At 38.1% G+C, this 16,105-nt stretch overlaps 1 protein-coding gene and 1 long non-coding RNA gene across 2 annotated transcripts; both read left to right on the forward strand.

Annotated features, from left to right (window-relative positions):
* The first annotated feature begins 3,994 nt into the window (after positions 1–3,994).
* LOC114148812 (uncharacterized) lies at positions 3,995–10,642 on the forward strand. Its single transcript, XR_003596353.1, has 4 exons — positions 3,995–4,195; positions 9,390–9,622; positions 10,275–10,368; positions 10,495–10,642. It is a non-coding gene; the product is annotated as an uncharacterized LOC114148812 (long non-coding RNA).
* A 4,014-nt stretch (positions 10,643–14,656) lies between these two features.
* On the forward strand, positions 14,657–15,809 carry LOC114147547 (transmembrane protein 136-like). The gene is made up of 2 exons (XM_028022024.1): positions 14,657–15,216; positions 15,619–15,809. Exons 1-2 carry the CDS (start codon positions 15,027–15,029, stop codon positions 15,807–15,809), a joined length of 381 nt encoding a protein of 126 aa, XP_027877825.1. The 5' UTR covers positions 14,657–15,026.
* The last annotated feature ends 296 nt before the right edge of the window (positions 15,810–16,105 follow it).

Here is a 16,105-nt window from a genome sequence, read left to right on the forward strand (position 1 = left end):
TGGCCTGGTGTGTTTGTGTGTCGGTCTATTTCACTTTGCGACAGGATCGCGCTAAAGAAGGTCAACACTAAGAAGTCACTGGGAAATCGATAAAAACTTTCAGTCAGGTTGAGTTTGCAGGAAATAAGTAGAAAGCCATGCAACAAAACTAAGGCCTTTTATTTTCACCATTTATTTTTCAATGGACTTTGGTGCAATTTTTTTTTTTTTTCTTTTTGTCATTTCAGAAAAGCCTCGAAACCAAAAAATATCCTTGAGTTTGTGATGAAGTTTATTGTTTGGGATGCAAGACAAATTCAAATGAGCAGAACGGTGCCTACGCCTGCTCAGGGTTTGTCCGTTCGCACGTTCAAGGATTTTTCTGTGGAACGTAACTCTAAATTATTCTTGGAAAATCTGCCTGCTTGTGGATATTTTTCTCTTCAAGCCCTCCTGTGGTCTTAGCGTGATGCTCAGGAAGAACGTGGCAGATATCACGTTTGTACAGCGGGGAAGGGTGAAGAGGGGCGCGTCGTCCCGTCAGACCGTCAGTTCCCGAAACCACAAAAGAAAGCAAAAAAAGTGGGGAGAAAATGCCAGAGTGTCAATGGAACTTGACATACTGGCTGGTGTTTACAAAGCAGCCGATCCACGAGTGGATGCAGTGTTAAGACAGTTTCCACTGTGTACTAATTCACATTAAGGTATATTTGGTATTTGAACTGTTATGTGAACAGAGATTCACATTCCTATAAGACGACAGCCCTAATATAAACCCTAGAGCCAGAGCGGGAATGGAAATGGTTTCGATCGCATAAATCACAACTTAGGATGGCGCAGTCAAAGTCCAGACTTAAATCCAAATTAGAAGCAGTGGCAAAACTTGAACATTTATGTTCGCTAATGTTTTACAGCAAATTTATATAACCTGGAGCTACTTCACAAAAAAGAACCTGCAAAAATGTTGACTGCCTAGAAATGCTAGCCTGCTCAAGACACATACCCCCAAAAACCTTCCATTGAAAGGTGGGCTGACGTTATTGACTCATTGGCGATCAATAAATATGCTCACCTTACTAACCAATTTTGTATTGGTAAAACATTTTGCCAAGATGGACTGGTAACCTGTTGTGGTTGTACACCACCTGCTGCCCAGCAGACGTTAGCATCCAACCCAAAGATGATTCATTACTTTATTGGTGTATCGTTTTCCTCCCATTGCAGAGATATGTGTTGGTCTATCACATTAAATTAAACAAACGTCTATCTGTCAAAATGTGAAAAAGTTCTTGTGCTATTAATATGCTTGCTAACAGCTGCTGGGTCGGATATTTCCGCAGCCTGAGCCTCGACATTTTCCACCATATGTCATCAGAGAGGAACGAACAAGAGACCATGTGGCCAAAACCAAGTTTTATCAATTAATATGCAACAATATGATGTATTTTGCTGTTATGAAACAATTGGAACTTTGTTTTTCAATACCAAACAATGGCAAATTTGCTTTAACTAATCAAAATGTAAAAAAAAAACCAACACAAAAATAAGATACCACTGTGTTGCAACTGTTCACTTCAATAACATTGCTCATAATGTGGGAAATCGCAAACAGATGGCAGATCTGTCAGGTGTTTAGGAGTATTACTGAATAAATCCACTGACGGGATTTAAATGGGTATAAATAAAACATCAGCAACATACAACAAGATGACAGATTTATGGTAAAGATCTGAATGACATGAATTTGCAGAATCTTGCATTTATTCACGTTCACTGCAGCAGGTGTGCATCACCGCGTCTTGTGGATCTGCAGAGGTACTGAATAGAAAACGTCATTAAAGTGACGTTTTCTTTTTTTTTTTTTTTTGTTAATCTTTTTTTTGGTTATCTTCAGAAAGAGTCAGGTTTCCACTCTTCGTCGTCGTCTGGAGGGGGGGATAAAAAAAAGCAGAGAGATTATATTTTTTTACTCAACCCTCAAGAACGTCCACACGAGGAACGCGTGAAGAAGGTTTTCACTCCGGCCAGAGCGAGGCAGCGTTACCTTCTCCTAAACTTCTCCTGCCCATCAGTCCAACAAACATCTCGCCTTTGTTGTTGTTATTTCCTGATGGAAAAAGAAACATGACAAAAGGAAAGGGTGAAGGGAAAACATTCATTTTGAAGACGTCAATACGACTAAGATGCGATTAAACTCACGTTTTCTGCCCAGTCTTGCTAACGAACCTGAAATAAAATACGAAAGACATAAAAAAATTTTTTTAAAAAAGAGCTCAGGCGTTGATTTTTAATGTATTGCATTTATAATTTTGATTGATAGTTTTACCTGGAGTTCTTCCCATCAGGCCGTGGAACTGCTGTGCTTTGGACCTCTTGATCAGATCTGCCAGCCGGATGGTTAATCCTCCCTCCACTGGGAAACCCTGAGACACAAGACAGTCATAAATCCTCTGAACAGGGGAAACGTCTTCCTGACTGTATTAAGCAAAATGATTTGTTGCTTTTATCATTGTCTGCTCCTGCACTGTAAAAAGAACATCTGAAAATGTTCAACTCTAGATATATATACTGTATATATTTTTTTTATTTTCAACCTAATGTCAACTGATGTTTTTGTTTTTTCTTTTCTGTGTTATATGACGAATGGAGAGCAGTAGAATTTAAGAAGTGTCATCCGACTGACGGCTCAGAACAATTCAAAATAGATAAAACGTCAACGATTGAAGTTTTATTAATTTCAGCTTCACCTAAAGTCGTTTTGGTCCTGAGGCGTTAAAACGTTGTTGCCGAGGAACACCACAACATTAGCTGTTGAGTGTTTCAAATGCCACTTTGGTAGAAACGAAAACTATTATTATTACTGTTTGTACATTTTACTTACTTTTTAGACTTTTTTCACTTTGATAATTTGCTGGAATTTAACTGATTCATGTATATTTTTTTCAGGTAAATTGACATCATTTCTACTCGAATATTAAACTGAATAAATTCCACCGGGATCAAACGTAGGTTAGATGTTGATTTTCAAGTTCAAATCTAACAGTTTATTTTATCACTCAACAACAATCTCTTATGAATTTTAAAAACATTTTTTTGGAAATATAGAAACAGACCACAACTTATCATCATCAAAGTTAAAACAACTTGTGGCATCAGCTGTTGTTCAGCTGGACTGTAGTCTGCATTTTGAAGAAAGACTTTTGGATAAAGCAAGATGATGGAATTATTTGTTGGTGAGAGGAGGAAAAATTATATTTGTCTTAGATTTGTTACATGCTGAATAACAAGCAGTTTGATGTGTATTGACTTTAAAATGTATGGCAATACTTTCACCTGGACAGTTTTCTTTTTATTGAAATTCTTGTTCAAAATTAGGTTTTACAGAAAAATAGCACACGTCAAAAACCAAATCATATATATGATTTATTTTTTTTTTTTTTTCAAATATTGTGCTAAAATTTAAGCACAGTATTTGAACTGTATTGGTTTTAAAATATATATCAGTACTTTTTTTCCACCTCATCATCTTTCTTGTATTAAAATCAATGTTTAGATCAAAATAGCAAAATAGTACAAACCCAAATCATAGTTGTTGGATTTTTATTTTCAAATATTGAGCTAAAATTTAAGGTGCGTTCAGATTTTTTTTTTTTTTTTTTAATTTAAAGGTAAAACCTAAATCGATATAGAATTATTTTATTATTTTCCCCCAAAGGTCCATGCAGCGCCCGGTATGTTCTGGATCTGAGCTGAAACTCGGACCAAAGTCCATAAACTCGCCACGTTTGCTCGGTTTCTGTCTTACCTGCCAGTTGTCCACCGTCCACATTTGTCCCTCCTCGTCCTCCGCGGACAGCGGAGCCCCCAGCGCGCTGACGGTCTGCACCAACACGACCAGCAGCAGCACCGCCGCCAACTTCACAGCCTCCATGGTCAGCGGTCAAAGCAGCAGCGGCAGCAGGTGGCGGTGACTGAAGCGCCGCTGCTTCGGACGCATACAGGGGCAAACTGATGTCAGCTGCGCAAAAACAGCAACCGGTTGTTATTTATTTATTTTTATTAGATTCTCCGTCTCTCTCTGAAGTTCCATCTGGAGTGAGGGTCTCTGCTTGTTCTTATAAACTCCTTCTGATCGCTCCACCCCACAAACCGGCGTGTTTCTCCCCCCATGTGTGAGTCATGAAGCGTCACTCGACACCAGGCAGGATGTCACCAGGTGAGTGGCACGCGCTTTGACTCCATACAGGAATGAAATATACCGAGGTGCAAATTGAATGTCAGAAAACATCACTACTGGAAGTGACAAGAGTGCATTTCTTACTGTCAGCTCTGCCTTCAGCTACAACAGCCATAAACGGCGTCATGTTTAGTTTTTTATGTCCCATAAATCTACAATCTGATATTAGTCACGCGACCGACACGGTAACCTGATTTATCCATTTTTAAAATAATTTCTGCCACAACCAATGTTTAGAGTTTACCGTTTCCCCAAGCTAACATGTTACACAGAGGTAAACAGTTACGGTATTAATGGAACAGGGTTGGAATTTGAGACTTTTTAAGAATAACATTTTAGACCTATATCTCCTCAGAAATGTAACTTCAACCGCCCAACTGGCGATAAATTTGAATTGACCAATTATAGACGCAGAAAACCCAGCTAGCCAGATAGCTAGCAAGAATATGTTGGCAGTGTTAGCGTTAGCCTTACGTCACAAAACACAAGATGTTTGACTCAAACTTTTGACTGACAAAAAAAGCGCTGTGAAAAATAAACATCATAAAAATAGAGCAGCTCATCTGTTTTTAACCATTTTTGAAGCAGATCAAGTATGAGTGTAAGCGCTGAGTTAAGGGGCGTGGCCAGCAACAGCTTATTTGCATTAAAGTGACAGAGCCGTAAAACAGTTAATTCTGAAAGAAACTCCAGTTAGGCAAAACGGAGGAGCTGAAATCTCATTATATGAGGATGATTTTGGGCAAAATAATTTAATGAACATGTTTTGGGTAGTCCATGGGCCTACCTTAACATATGTAAAAGAAAATATAAAAGGTACCTTTTAAGAATTGTTTTTCAAGGATGTTAGGACACCCTACTTTTTAAGGTGGCCTAAGAAATTGTTTTTGGTTACCACCAAAAATTTCAATGTATTTTGGCATGATTTTGCAGCACTGGTAAAAACGTTAAAGGGTTAATAGAGGCATTGTGATGACTTCATGAAGGGGGAGTTTCAGAAAGAGCAGGAGCTTCTTAAAGAGACAGAGACCCAATTTCAAACTGTCAATTTTCTTTTAAGTCACATTTGATATAGACTTATCAGAACTGAAGTGATTTGAGCTACTTGCCTATGTTATAAAATGTCACTATGTTCCTGGAAAATACATGATACTGCCCCTTTAATAAAAGCCACTGAAGTTTTTTATAACTTTATCAAATGTGAAAACATTATGCTGTTGTACACTGAGCTTCCCTTCACTTCCACCGTCCAACACCAGAGAGAAGAGCAAAGCTCCTGAATAAATTTGAAAACTGACATTGAGTTTGAAATGCCTCACAAAATTTGAAGGACAAAATTTGTAACGCACAACAGTAGGGCTTTTTATTTTCAATGACCTTACATGATTGGACAGCTCTGATGGTTGTTTGCACATCACGATTTTTCTGACTGTACCTGAAAAGGAACGCCATGCTGACGTGAAGCTGCTGTAAAGGATGAGGCTTTTCATAGAAATAATTACCAAGGAAACTGCATCTTTTTGAATATTCCCTAAGTTACTCCTTGTCTAGGTGATATTACCATCTACTGATTTATTACTGTCCTTTGTGTTGTGCCTCTAAACATCTTCCACATGCGTTTGCTCATTTTGATCTACAGTGCCTTGCACAATATTCACACAGCCTGGGCATTTTCACATTTTTAACATCAGAACCATCAACTTCTCTGGCCACTTCATCCACACTTCCCCAATACAGATATCTGGAAAACGAATATATTTTTATCTTTCATCCATATAAACGTGGAGATTTGGAAAAACTCAACATTTGTGTTTGTGTGTGTGTGTAGATGCCAAAACAGAGTTTGAGGGTCCCGTGCATTACAGTCTGTGACAAATAATGCACCAATATATACTTGCTTTGACATGATTCCTAGTTGACATTGTCTTGTGTTTTAATAACTTTTTATGTTCTAATACGCTATTTAAAAGTAGCTCATCCTATGTATGAACCTCTTCGCGCCATGTTGAATTCCTAACAGGAAGTCCTAGTTGTTTTGAAGCTATCTAAATAGCTGATGTAGGTTTTAGCTTTGCGCTACACTGCCCCCTGTGGGTTTAGCATGCTTAAAACAATGTCCAAGGGCATATTTGTGTCTGTTCGTGCGTAAGAAAACTTTTCTGTATGACATTATTTTTTCAAGCCATGTGATGGAGATTTTTATACATGTGGAAGGTGTCTCACCACAGGTTTTAACTTGCCAACATCATGACCTTTATCATATATGCAAGGCTGGGTGGAAATGAAGCCAAACAAAGCAAAAAATAAAATCAGAAAGTAACTTGTTGATTTTTAAAAAAGAGACAGGAACAAAAATTAAGTCATGGATAACTTTTTTGGTTTGTTTTTACATTTTCTATTCCAAACTTTTTTCCTAGAGAATATTTAGAAATATTTCAAATTTTCCCCACCAGATGTCGAAGTGTAATTTTTTTGCTAGTCGACAATCTGTCAATCTCGCGTTGTCACGTTAGAATTCAGCGTCAGCCTCAGAAACTCTTGACCTTTACGATGGTAGAGCAGTTCTGTGTTCCTCCCACTGCACTGGTTCACTGAGTGGGATGAATAAAATCCCGTCTAAGCTTTGTAAGAAAACAGATACATATCCTGGAGAGGATAATTCACATGCCCCAATCAAACAGACATCTTTGCTAATACCTCACAAGTAAGAGTCCTTGCATGCATATGTCAGGCAGATAATGTCGGGCTCCTAGGACTCCTCCAAGCATCTGACTAAAATAACCTTCATGATTACACATCTGGTTAATGATTCTTTGCATGTACAAAATGTAATCTTTGAAGAAAAGAGACTTTCTTTTGAGGCGAAGCATATTTATTTTTACACAAAGTTACTGAAAATGCTAATCGCTGCACTCTTTGATGCAGCAAGTTAAAAATGTATTAAAAAATTGGGCATTTCGTAAAGAAGCAGGCAGTAAAATACACATTTTACAGTAATAGTTAGAAGCCACTCATTAGGAGATTAAAAAAGTCTGTTTTATTAAAGGAAACATCCATTAAAAATGACGTTTTCAGTCCCTGATTTAGCCAACGGTTTCTGCTGGAGTTATCTCTGTCTGTATTTTTGTCACTGATTAATTACAATCAGTGCCATGAATTTGTTCAAAAACACAACAGAGTTGTAAAAGTATAAACACTGAGCTAATTTACCACTGGGATTTCAAACGTCTGAGCTAAGCTATGTATGACTCAACCTTTACAGCCACAGTCTCCGGTTAACTCATGGCTTGCTAATGCTAACAACGCTTTCACCTGAAATAGTTTTATGAAGTGTTAGGCTAATGCTAGCTATTTACTTTTTGCTTGAGTATTTTTATTGATTTATTTAGAGTTTGATTTTCTTTCTATATTTCAGTATATACAGCTAATTGTGTCGCTCTATACTTTCTGGAAAATCTGGTCTCCTGTTACATAAACTTAGCGTTTCACTTTAATTATTATGAAAGTTTTTGGCTAGTGCTCTTTTTTTTTGCATCCTGTTTTCAGGGGATTCCTTTAATGCTTTGAACGTTTTGGTACGTTGATCACCTTTTGACTTTGAAATAGATTTTACATGGATGTTCAGATTTGATGCAAATTTCAAACCTTGCTTTTTTGGGACCAGAAAAAAAAGATTTTTGGCCCTCCTGTGTTTGCAGGAAGAAATTCTGGTCATTTGATTCACTGAATTTAAGAACATCCTTATATGGTGACTGTTGTGGACTGAAGTCAAGAGGCAACTAAATCACCAGGCTGTGTACCATGAACATAGTTTTGGTTAGAGATGGTGCAAAAGTCTATAATCCTGCGAAAAATATAAATAAAAGTTGTCCAATCACAAAGCCTTGAGGAACACCAGGCAATTTTTCTTATTTTGAAATGACAAAATTAAGCACAGAACTGGGATTTTCCACCCAATTTTCAAGTAACAAATCCACCAATTAAATCAGTTAATGTTAATCAGTTTTTGCAAATATAAACAGGATTTTGTATTTGGAGAATTATTATTATGATCAACTTTAATCTCAGTTTCAGTTTCTTTCAACACATTTTGTGTTTGTTTTCCTGGATTACAGGGCCTATGGAATTTATATTGGATATTTCACTCTTTTTATTGCTTTCACAAATCATTTATCAGAAAAATTTGACTTTTTTGACTAAACAAAAATTAAAAATAATAATTAAAAAATGCTTAAAACTAATTTCTACAAAATAATGATGGACTTTTTAATGCCAGAATCATTTTTGAAAATGGTAAATTGTCCAAGGAGGTGAATACTTTTCATACACATTGTATCTAAATCTGTACAACACTTTGAGCTGCTTTCAGTGTGAAGAGTGCTTTATAAATAAAATTAATTGATTGATTGATATCTATTAAATCCTTCTATTGATTTGCCACTTTTGGAGAAAAAATAAGTTTTTTCTGTACTTGTTTCAGCTCATTTTTTCACAAACTGTTTTTCCTCGACAACTGGAAGTTTTGACATACCATTCTGGAAACTCACCTCTATTTTTCGGATGAGATATTTTACATTTTTTAATTAAGCCTGCTATTCTGGAGAGCGCACCTCTACTGTTCTGACAAGTAAAACTCTGACCCTCACAAAGGCTACAAGGACACTGAATCCTTCAGCAACCCAAAAAATTTTTTAAAAAAATCAAACGCTGTTGTAGTTTTGTCCCAGGCAAACATTTGCTCTACATAAAAGCTGTGAAGCCGTGACATACCTCTTTTCATTTCAGATGGAGATGGATTGAGGCAACTTCTGCTGTCCTCTTTTGTGCTGCAAATTCTTTCTAACGTTATTTGTGATGGAAAAACAACACCTCACATCAGAAAAGCGTGAAAAGAAATTCTCAAACTCTGTGGTTTGCTCATCCTCACTTCCATCTGGGGTCAGAAGCTGACCCTTAATCATGCTGCTTCATGGCCGACCAGTCGAACGACCACTTATGCATAATGTGATTTATTCTGATGACAGTGGTTTATCTCTCTGAATCGCACTGTTTTGATTGAGGCTCCAGCATTATCGCATGCAATTAGTCTCTTTTCAATCAGGTCCTATTGAGAATCAGAGGGAACGTTTTTTTTGTTGTACGTTGTTTTTGTTTGTTTTACGCGGCCTTGCAGAGAAACAGAATGAGACAATGGTGGACTTCCGGATAACATCCCCCACTTCCCTCCCCTCACCATCGTCAGCAACACTTTCTTACTGCAGAGCCCTTCCAGTTCGTGAAACCCCGTCTCTCCTCCATCTCCTACGCCAAACGGACGATCTGCAATTGAGCCGTTAGCTGACCATGGCTAACAACTGGCAGCTAACATCTTTCCATCCAGACCACAAAGCAATGGCTCTGCTACAAGTAGGTAACATCTGAGTTTGTCTCTTATTGCCTGAGTTCATTCACAGTTATGCAAAGAACAAAATTATGTTAGTTTGGGCTGCCAAGAAGATGATCAATTATGGAGAGATTGCTTAATGTGAAGCACACGCAGCAGAAATAAGCTTAGGAGCAGGGTATGCTAATTAGTTAAAGTAGTCCACATGAGGGAGCTTACCACAAGATGGCAGTAAAGTCCTGTAATACGCACCATCGTGGGTGTGTGTGTGTGTAAAAATGATCAACCAGCACAGATGGAACACATACATTATTATAGCGACATTAAGAACAGAAACAGTTTGAGGCAAATTTGCGACAATAGTCCGCAAGGGGTTTAATGCTCAGATGGTTTTGTACAAACACTTTGGAGATGAAAATAGGATGTTTTCAGATTGTATTTTATTTTTTCATTTTGTAATGATGTTGTAAAATTAAATATAATATGACAAATGACTCATTTCCCTTCAACTTGTGCCCTACTTGGTTTTGGTCCGTCACATAGAATACAAATAAAATACATTAAAATATAACTTTGGAACATGATAAATGTGGGCGAGGGGTTTTAGAAGGTTTTGAAAAGTATGAATTTTTCGCATGCTGCCCATATGTTTTCAAATGCTCTGCCATGTTGTAGATCACACAGCGTAATCCTGGTTTGACAGAAGACACACAACACCTTGCATGGCACCGTGCCATAATGAAATGAGTGCAGAGGCCCAGAACAGGAGGTGACACAGGAAGCCGCCTTTCATCACGATGCCTGCTGCAGATTTAATCGGCTTTTATGTGTTGGAAAGACTCACCTCTGTTTTCTTCTCACTTGACCTCATCCAAGTTTCTCCTTTTCTTTACAGACGTAACTCCAAACAAGTACTGAACCGGGAATCAGCAAAGACAAAATATGTTCTACAGTCAAAAATTCTCGACAAAACCCACGGCTCCACAATAAATTGTCAGTATTTATTGATCAGTTTTCAATTGGATAAAATCCTTCAAAATGTAGGAATACGTGTATATTGCTTGTTTTCTACACATTTATTTTTACCTGGGTCTTCTGTTATATCTGAGTCATGACACTAAACTGAGTCCTGATGTTGTCAAAGTCACAGTAAAGTTGCTTTAACTCATATTTTTGGCTTTCGTCACGTAAAATGAGAAATTTAGATGTCTACTGTTAAGTGTGCTCAACTAAGTAAAAATCCTAATTTTATTTATTTATTTTACCCCTCCAGGGGGTCTTTTGTGGGCTCTAGTGTCCCTTATATGACAGTGGGCTGACAGGAAACGGGGAAGGAGAGGGAGGAAGACATGCGGCAAATATGGTCGAGTCTGGGAGTCGAACCCGCGACGGCCGCGTCAAGGACTCAAGGCCTCCAAACATGGGTCGCGCTAACCCCTACGCCACCACGGCACGCCCATCCTAATTTTATTTAAACATGTTCTCCGTGGTTGCCACTCCACCTTGTATTAACACGTGCAGCTGCGTATGCACACATTCATGTTGGAGTGTGATGAAGAAGCTGTGATAAAGACAAGAAGAAACTGTTCAAAGACTCTGGAGAAGCTTTTTTCCCCCCCACAATGACTGGTGCCTTACCAAAGAAGGTAAAATCAGAAACACACAAACACATTGATTTCCATTCACCCTAACTCTAACTAAAACTCAATTCACACCTTGGTCCTAAACCTTACCCCAAACCCAAAAGCAGCATTTCTTCTTTGGGAGCAGTGAGTCCCCACAATGTAATATGTGCCAGGAAAATAATTCCCACAATGCATCAAATACAGGATACCAGTGACGTGCGGTTAGGGGATGCAGAGCGCCACCTGTTATGGAAAAATAATATATAATGATAAAATTATCAGTTTAAATGCAGGCAGGTGATGAATATGTGACAGAATGCTAACTTATGTTAAGACAGCAATATAACGGCAGGTAACCAAGGCAACTGGGGACAATTTAAATGTATGCCACAGTGTTAATAAACAAATAATCCTTCTTATTTGAGCACATTCTACTTGGAAAAACAAGAAGATCAGGAAAATGTTCCACAAAAAAAACTCCAACTGTTGGTAAAAATGGTTATAATGGTCCTCTATAGGTCACATACCAGTTCACTCCCACACACACACACAAGAACGCATCCTGTGTGTTTAGTAGTGTGTACTTTTCAGTGATATAGTAATTATTATTGTTATATATGCATGTGTTGTCATTTGTTCTCTCCTATATTCTTATCGCTTTTAAATTTAAGCTTTTTCTCACATCTTTTTTCCATCTCAGTGTTCATTAAATTTTAATAAAGCCCTATAAAAAAAAAAAAAAAATATATATATATATATATATATATATATATATATATATATATATATATATATATATATACTGTATATACGTATATATATTGAGGGATGCACCAATTCATTTTTTGACCTTCAGTATAGATATTTGAGGTTTAGTATTGACCAATACCAATCCAATACAGAAAAATAGCTGAATTGACCTAAAACGTTTCATTTCATAAACACAGACAGAAATGTGCTGAATTTACAAATGTATTTGATAACTTTTTCATCAGTACAGCACAAGTAAATACGCCAATAACTTCACAAACTTTTTCAAACATGTAAAAACAACACAACTGTCATTTGTTCAATCTGTGAAATTTTGAGTATAACGGTCAATGTAAGCTAAAAAATACATAAACTGAAATTGACAAAAACAACAGGATGAATTCCTTGGTCAAACATATAAAACAAACTGCAACAAACCTTCTTTCAAATGGTTCAGAAAGTGCAATTAGGAATTCTAAATATAATGTAAAATAAATAATATGACGTCGCTCACGTCACAAAGCATAGAATTAGACTGAATAGATCCCTTATTCATCAGACACATTATCATGGCTACCTGAACCAGAATTTTTTTTTATTTTTAGGATTGATACAGATTTTAATATCAGATTGGTGCGTCTCTAATTTGTACGTATACGTACTAACAATTTACCTATCTCCTGAAAGTTGCCATTTTGAGCAACTCTGCTTTCGCTGTAGATTCTGCCTTCATCCATTAGTCTTGTACACATTTTACTGCAGAGTCACAAAGCCAGGCTTTCAGGCTCCATGCCAGCTAAACGCTCTGACCGTCGTAGGTTTTGTTACCCAGAAGATCTGGATCTATAACCCATCCGTTAGCTCAGTACCTCAGAGGTCTCTGCTGAAACCCCTCCTCCGGCACCACATGGTAATGAATGCCGGTTGTAAACCTGACTGGAAGTTTCCCCACATGTTATTATTAGATTCTTCAATCATTTGATGCGGGGCTACTAGCCATGCTGAGGGGGCCTTACCGCCCATCATTAGAAGGCGTGAGACTCTGGAAAGTCTCTGAAAGCCCTTAAAACATAAATTTGTTCTGTAAAAGTCTCTTGCCTTCATGTGCGAGATTGTCGACTATTTAATGAAACATGTAAATCTGTGTTTACAGTGATGCCAGACTAAAGCGTGCTTTGGTCCTATTGAGATGTGGCTCCGTAAGTGTAGGCTGGATGCCATGAAACGTAGCGGGATGTACAGATTATTGGATTTAAATCAGAGGAGGGAGCTGCATGGTGCTCACTCTTGCTGCTATCACGTCTGGGATACCTTCTGAGACATAAATGCTGTTCGGTTATGGGTAATTGCTCCTGTAGCGCTCTTTAAGCAAGACGGAGGCAAAGGCCAAGTAAACAACTAATTACTTGCATTCTTCTTTCCGTCCTCTCAAAGTTTATCCACAAAAACACTTTGAAACTGTTTTTTTCTATGCATTTAGTGCCACGAACGAAAAGGATACCTGGCTAGCAACAAGAAAAGACACACCACCACAAAATGTGTGGAGTGGATTTAAGGTTAGCCTCCCCCAATCAGTACGTTGTAATCATTTTTAGGTAATGCCTAGTTCACATAGACTTAAGAAATATTCCTGTCATGTTTGTTGTGTTGAACGTGATCTTGTTCGTTCAGAAGGATGTGAAGATTGGTCCGATCTAAAATATTCAATCTGTTTGATTGTCTTGGCCCGATTTTGCACCTTGCGTGGTGTTCCTTGAGGACAAACCAATGTGTTTAGCCAATCAGAAACCGAGGTGAGGGAAACATGGAGGAGAATCTAAAACACACTGAAGATGAAGCAGCCGCCACAGTGCACCATAAAGTCCTCTGGAAATGTCTATAAACCATAATCTGGTCTCACGTTTGCTCTCTGAGGTTTTACGGGATTTCCCATCTCAGATCTAAATTTGGTGAGTGAAATCGGATCGTTCGTGGTGTGCTGCTCGACACCACACACCGTATCGTCATCTGTGGCGTCTCTCAAGTTTTGAAAACCGGGCGACAAATTTTAAAATCTTGCTGTGTGAACCAGGCATGGGTGGCTACATCTTTGATGGATGCAGAACACTGACAAGATGACGCAAGAGAACATGTTCTTAAAACAGAGCAGCTCCCCTCCTCCCACTCCCACAGCATGATGCTGTCACTGCGTTTCCATAAACATTTGTTTACGCGCATTTTAACGAACCGCATTAGAAATGGTTGATGGAAACAGCACAATTTGAAATAACTTCCTTAATTTTGCAAAAACATTTTCCGCTCACTTGAAGTGGCTTTTGGCTTTTCTGAAAAAGAGCTGATGTGATAAAGAAGAGATGGAAAAACATTTGCTGAAAAAGCTCTGAGGTAACAAACTCTTGGACACACTGGTGGGTCGGTGCCTTACCATAGGCACACAATTCCAAATGGGTTCTTATGTACGTGTCTATATTAAAAAAGAAAAAAATGTGGAAATCTGAGTTTGAAAAGTTGAAGATTTGCTAGAAATAATTCAAATTTTGAGAATTATCTAAAAAAAAACACAAACATTTCTGACTCAAAAGTTTTGAACTCTTGGACTTTCAAAAGTGGAAAGTTTTTGACTTTTGAAACTCAGAAATTTGCTTGTTTTTTTTCTATAACATTTCAGAGTTTTGGCAGGAATTTTCTCTGTGGATTTTCTTTCTATCTACAGTGGCCTTAATATGCCATTGTACATTTGTGTGTGTTAGCGTGGATGACAACCGTTCCGAAACGGATTCTGTGTGTATTATATTAGCTTTTAAAATGATTTTTTTTTTATTCAGGTGGGTGTGTACAAGGCCTGAGAATCTGATGAGGTCACAACTGACCAATTAGATTAGAGCATTTTGAAAGCCTAAATATATATTTTAAATTTCCAAAGAAAAATAGCTATATTGTAGTCTATATTCTAGAAGAAATTGATCATCTTTTCATTAACTATATGACATCAAAACATGCTAACACTATTATATCTTTGTCCATGTCCAGTCTTACGTTCATCTAGACTGCCATGCCTGCATTGGAGGTGATCTGCAGCCTGATTGGCTGGCTGTGCCTCTACCTGTTGTTCTGCTCCACCTTCTCTCACCGAGGACCCGAGTGGAACTGCCGCTTGGTCACCTTGACCCATGGCGTCATCATGGTGCTGCTGACGGCATACGTTGTGTTTGTTGACGGTCCCTGGCCCTTCACACATGCAGGTCAGCAGCAAAACACAGAAACTGTGATGCGATGGTTCAGTTCAAAGGCAAACATGGCGCATTGTTACTAAGAACAATAAATCCAAAGCCAATTTACGATGGTTCTCTATGTTTAAACCAAATATTAAGTGGTTTTTATTAAGAATGACTGAGATCATTTAGGAAGTCTGATTCCCAGAAGTTGAAAAAAGACCAGAAACCATTCTGCTGCTGTTGAATCTGAAGACATGCTGAGCATGGACACAAAAACAGGTTTGGTGGGTTTAGCTTTGCAAAGAATAAGGGGTTAAAAGTATCACACTAAACCTGTAGATCTCAAAAAATGATTTGAAGACGGATGTTATTGGTCCAATAGTTACATTCTTATAGGATTAAGATTTCATTTTTTTATCTTCTCTGCAGGTACAGAAAACACTGACCTCCAGATATTTGCCCTGGCAGTCTGCCTCGGCTACTTCTTCTTTGACCTGGGTTGGTGCGTGTGCTACCGGAGCGAGGGCCCAGTCATGCTGGCGCATCACGCCGCTAGCATCGTGGGCATCCTCCTGGCGCTGCTGATGGGCGTGTCGGGCTGTGAGACCTGCGGGGTGTAGAAATGCAATAAAGTTGAATAATGACTTTGGGTTTATTGCAAAAGAATTTGGACAAAACCAGCAGCTGTTCGATATGCGCGTTTCTCTGAAATAAAAGAGCCAGAAAAGTTTTACCAAAGCATAATGCAGTTATTTCTACCTTATCGCTTTGATAGTGAACTTATGCCTTCAAGTTGTGCAACCTTTGGTGAGTTTTACAGAACTGGTTTGTTTGGATTTGTTGATGGAACAAAACCTTCAGTAAAGTCTGTTGTAGATTTAAGTAGGAGTGAGTTTGAGTTGGAATCTGTGGACAA

The sequence above is a fragment of the Xiphophorus couchianus genome, chromosome 7 (assembly GCF_001444195.1).
Source record: "Xiphophorus couchianus chromosome 7, X_couchianus-1.0, whole genome shotgun sequence".
NCBI lineage: Eukaryota > Metazoa > Chordata > Actinopteri > Cyprinodontiformes > Poeciliidae > Xiphophorus > Xiphophorus couchianus.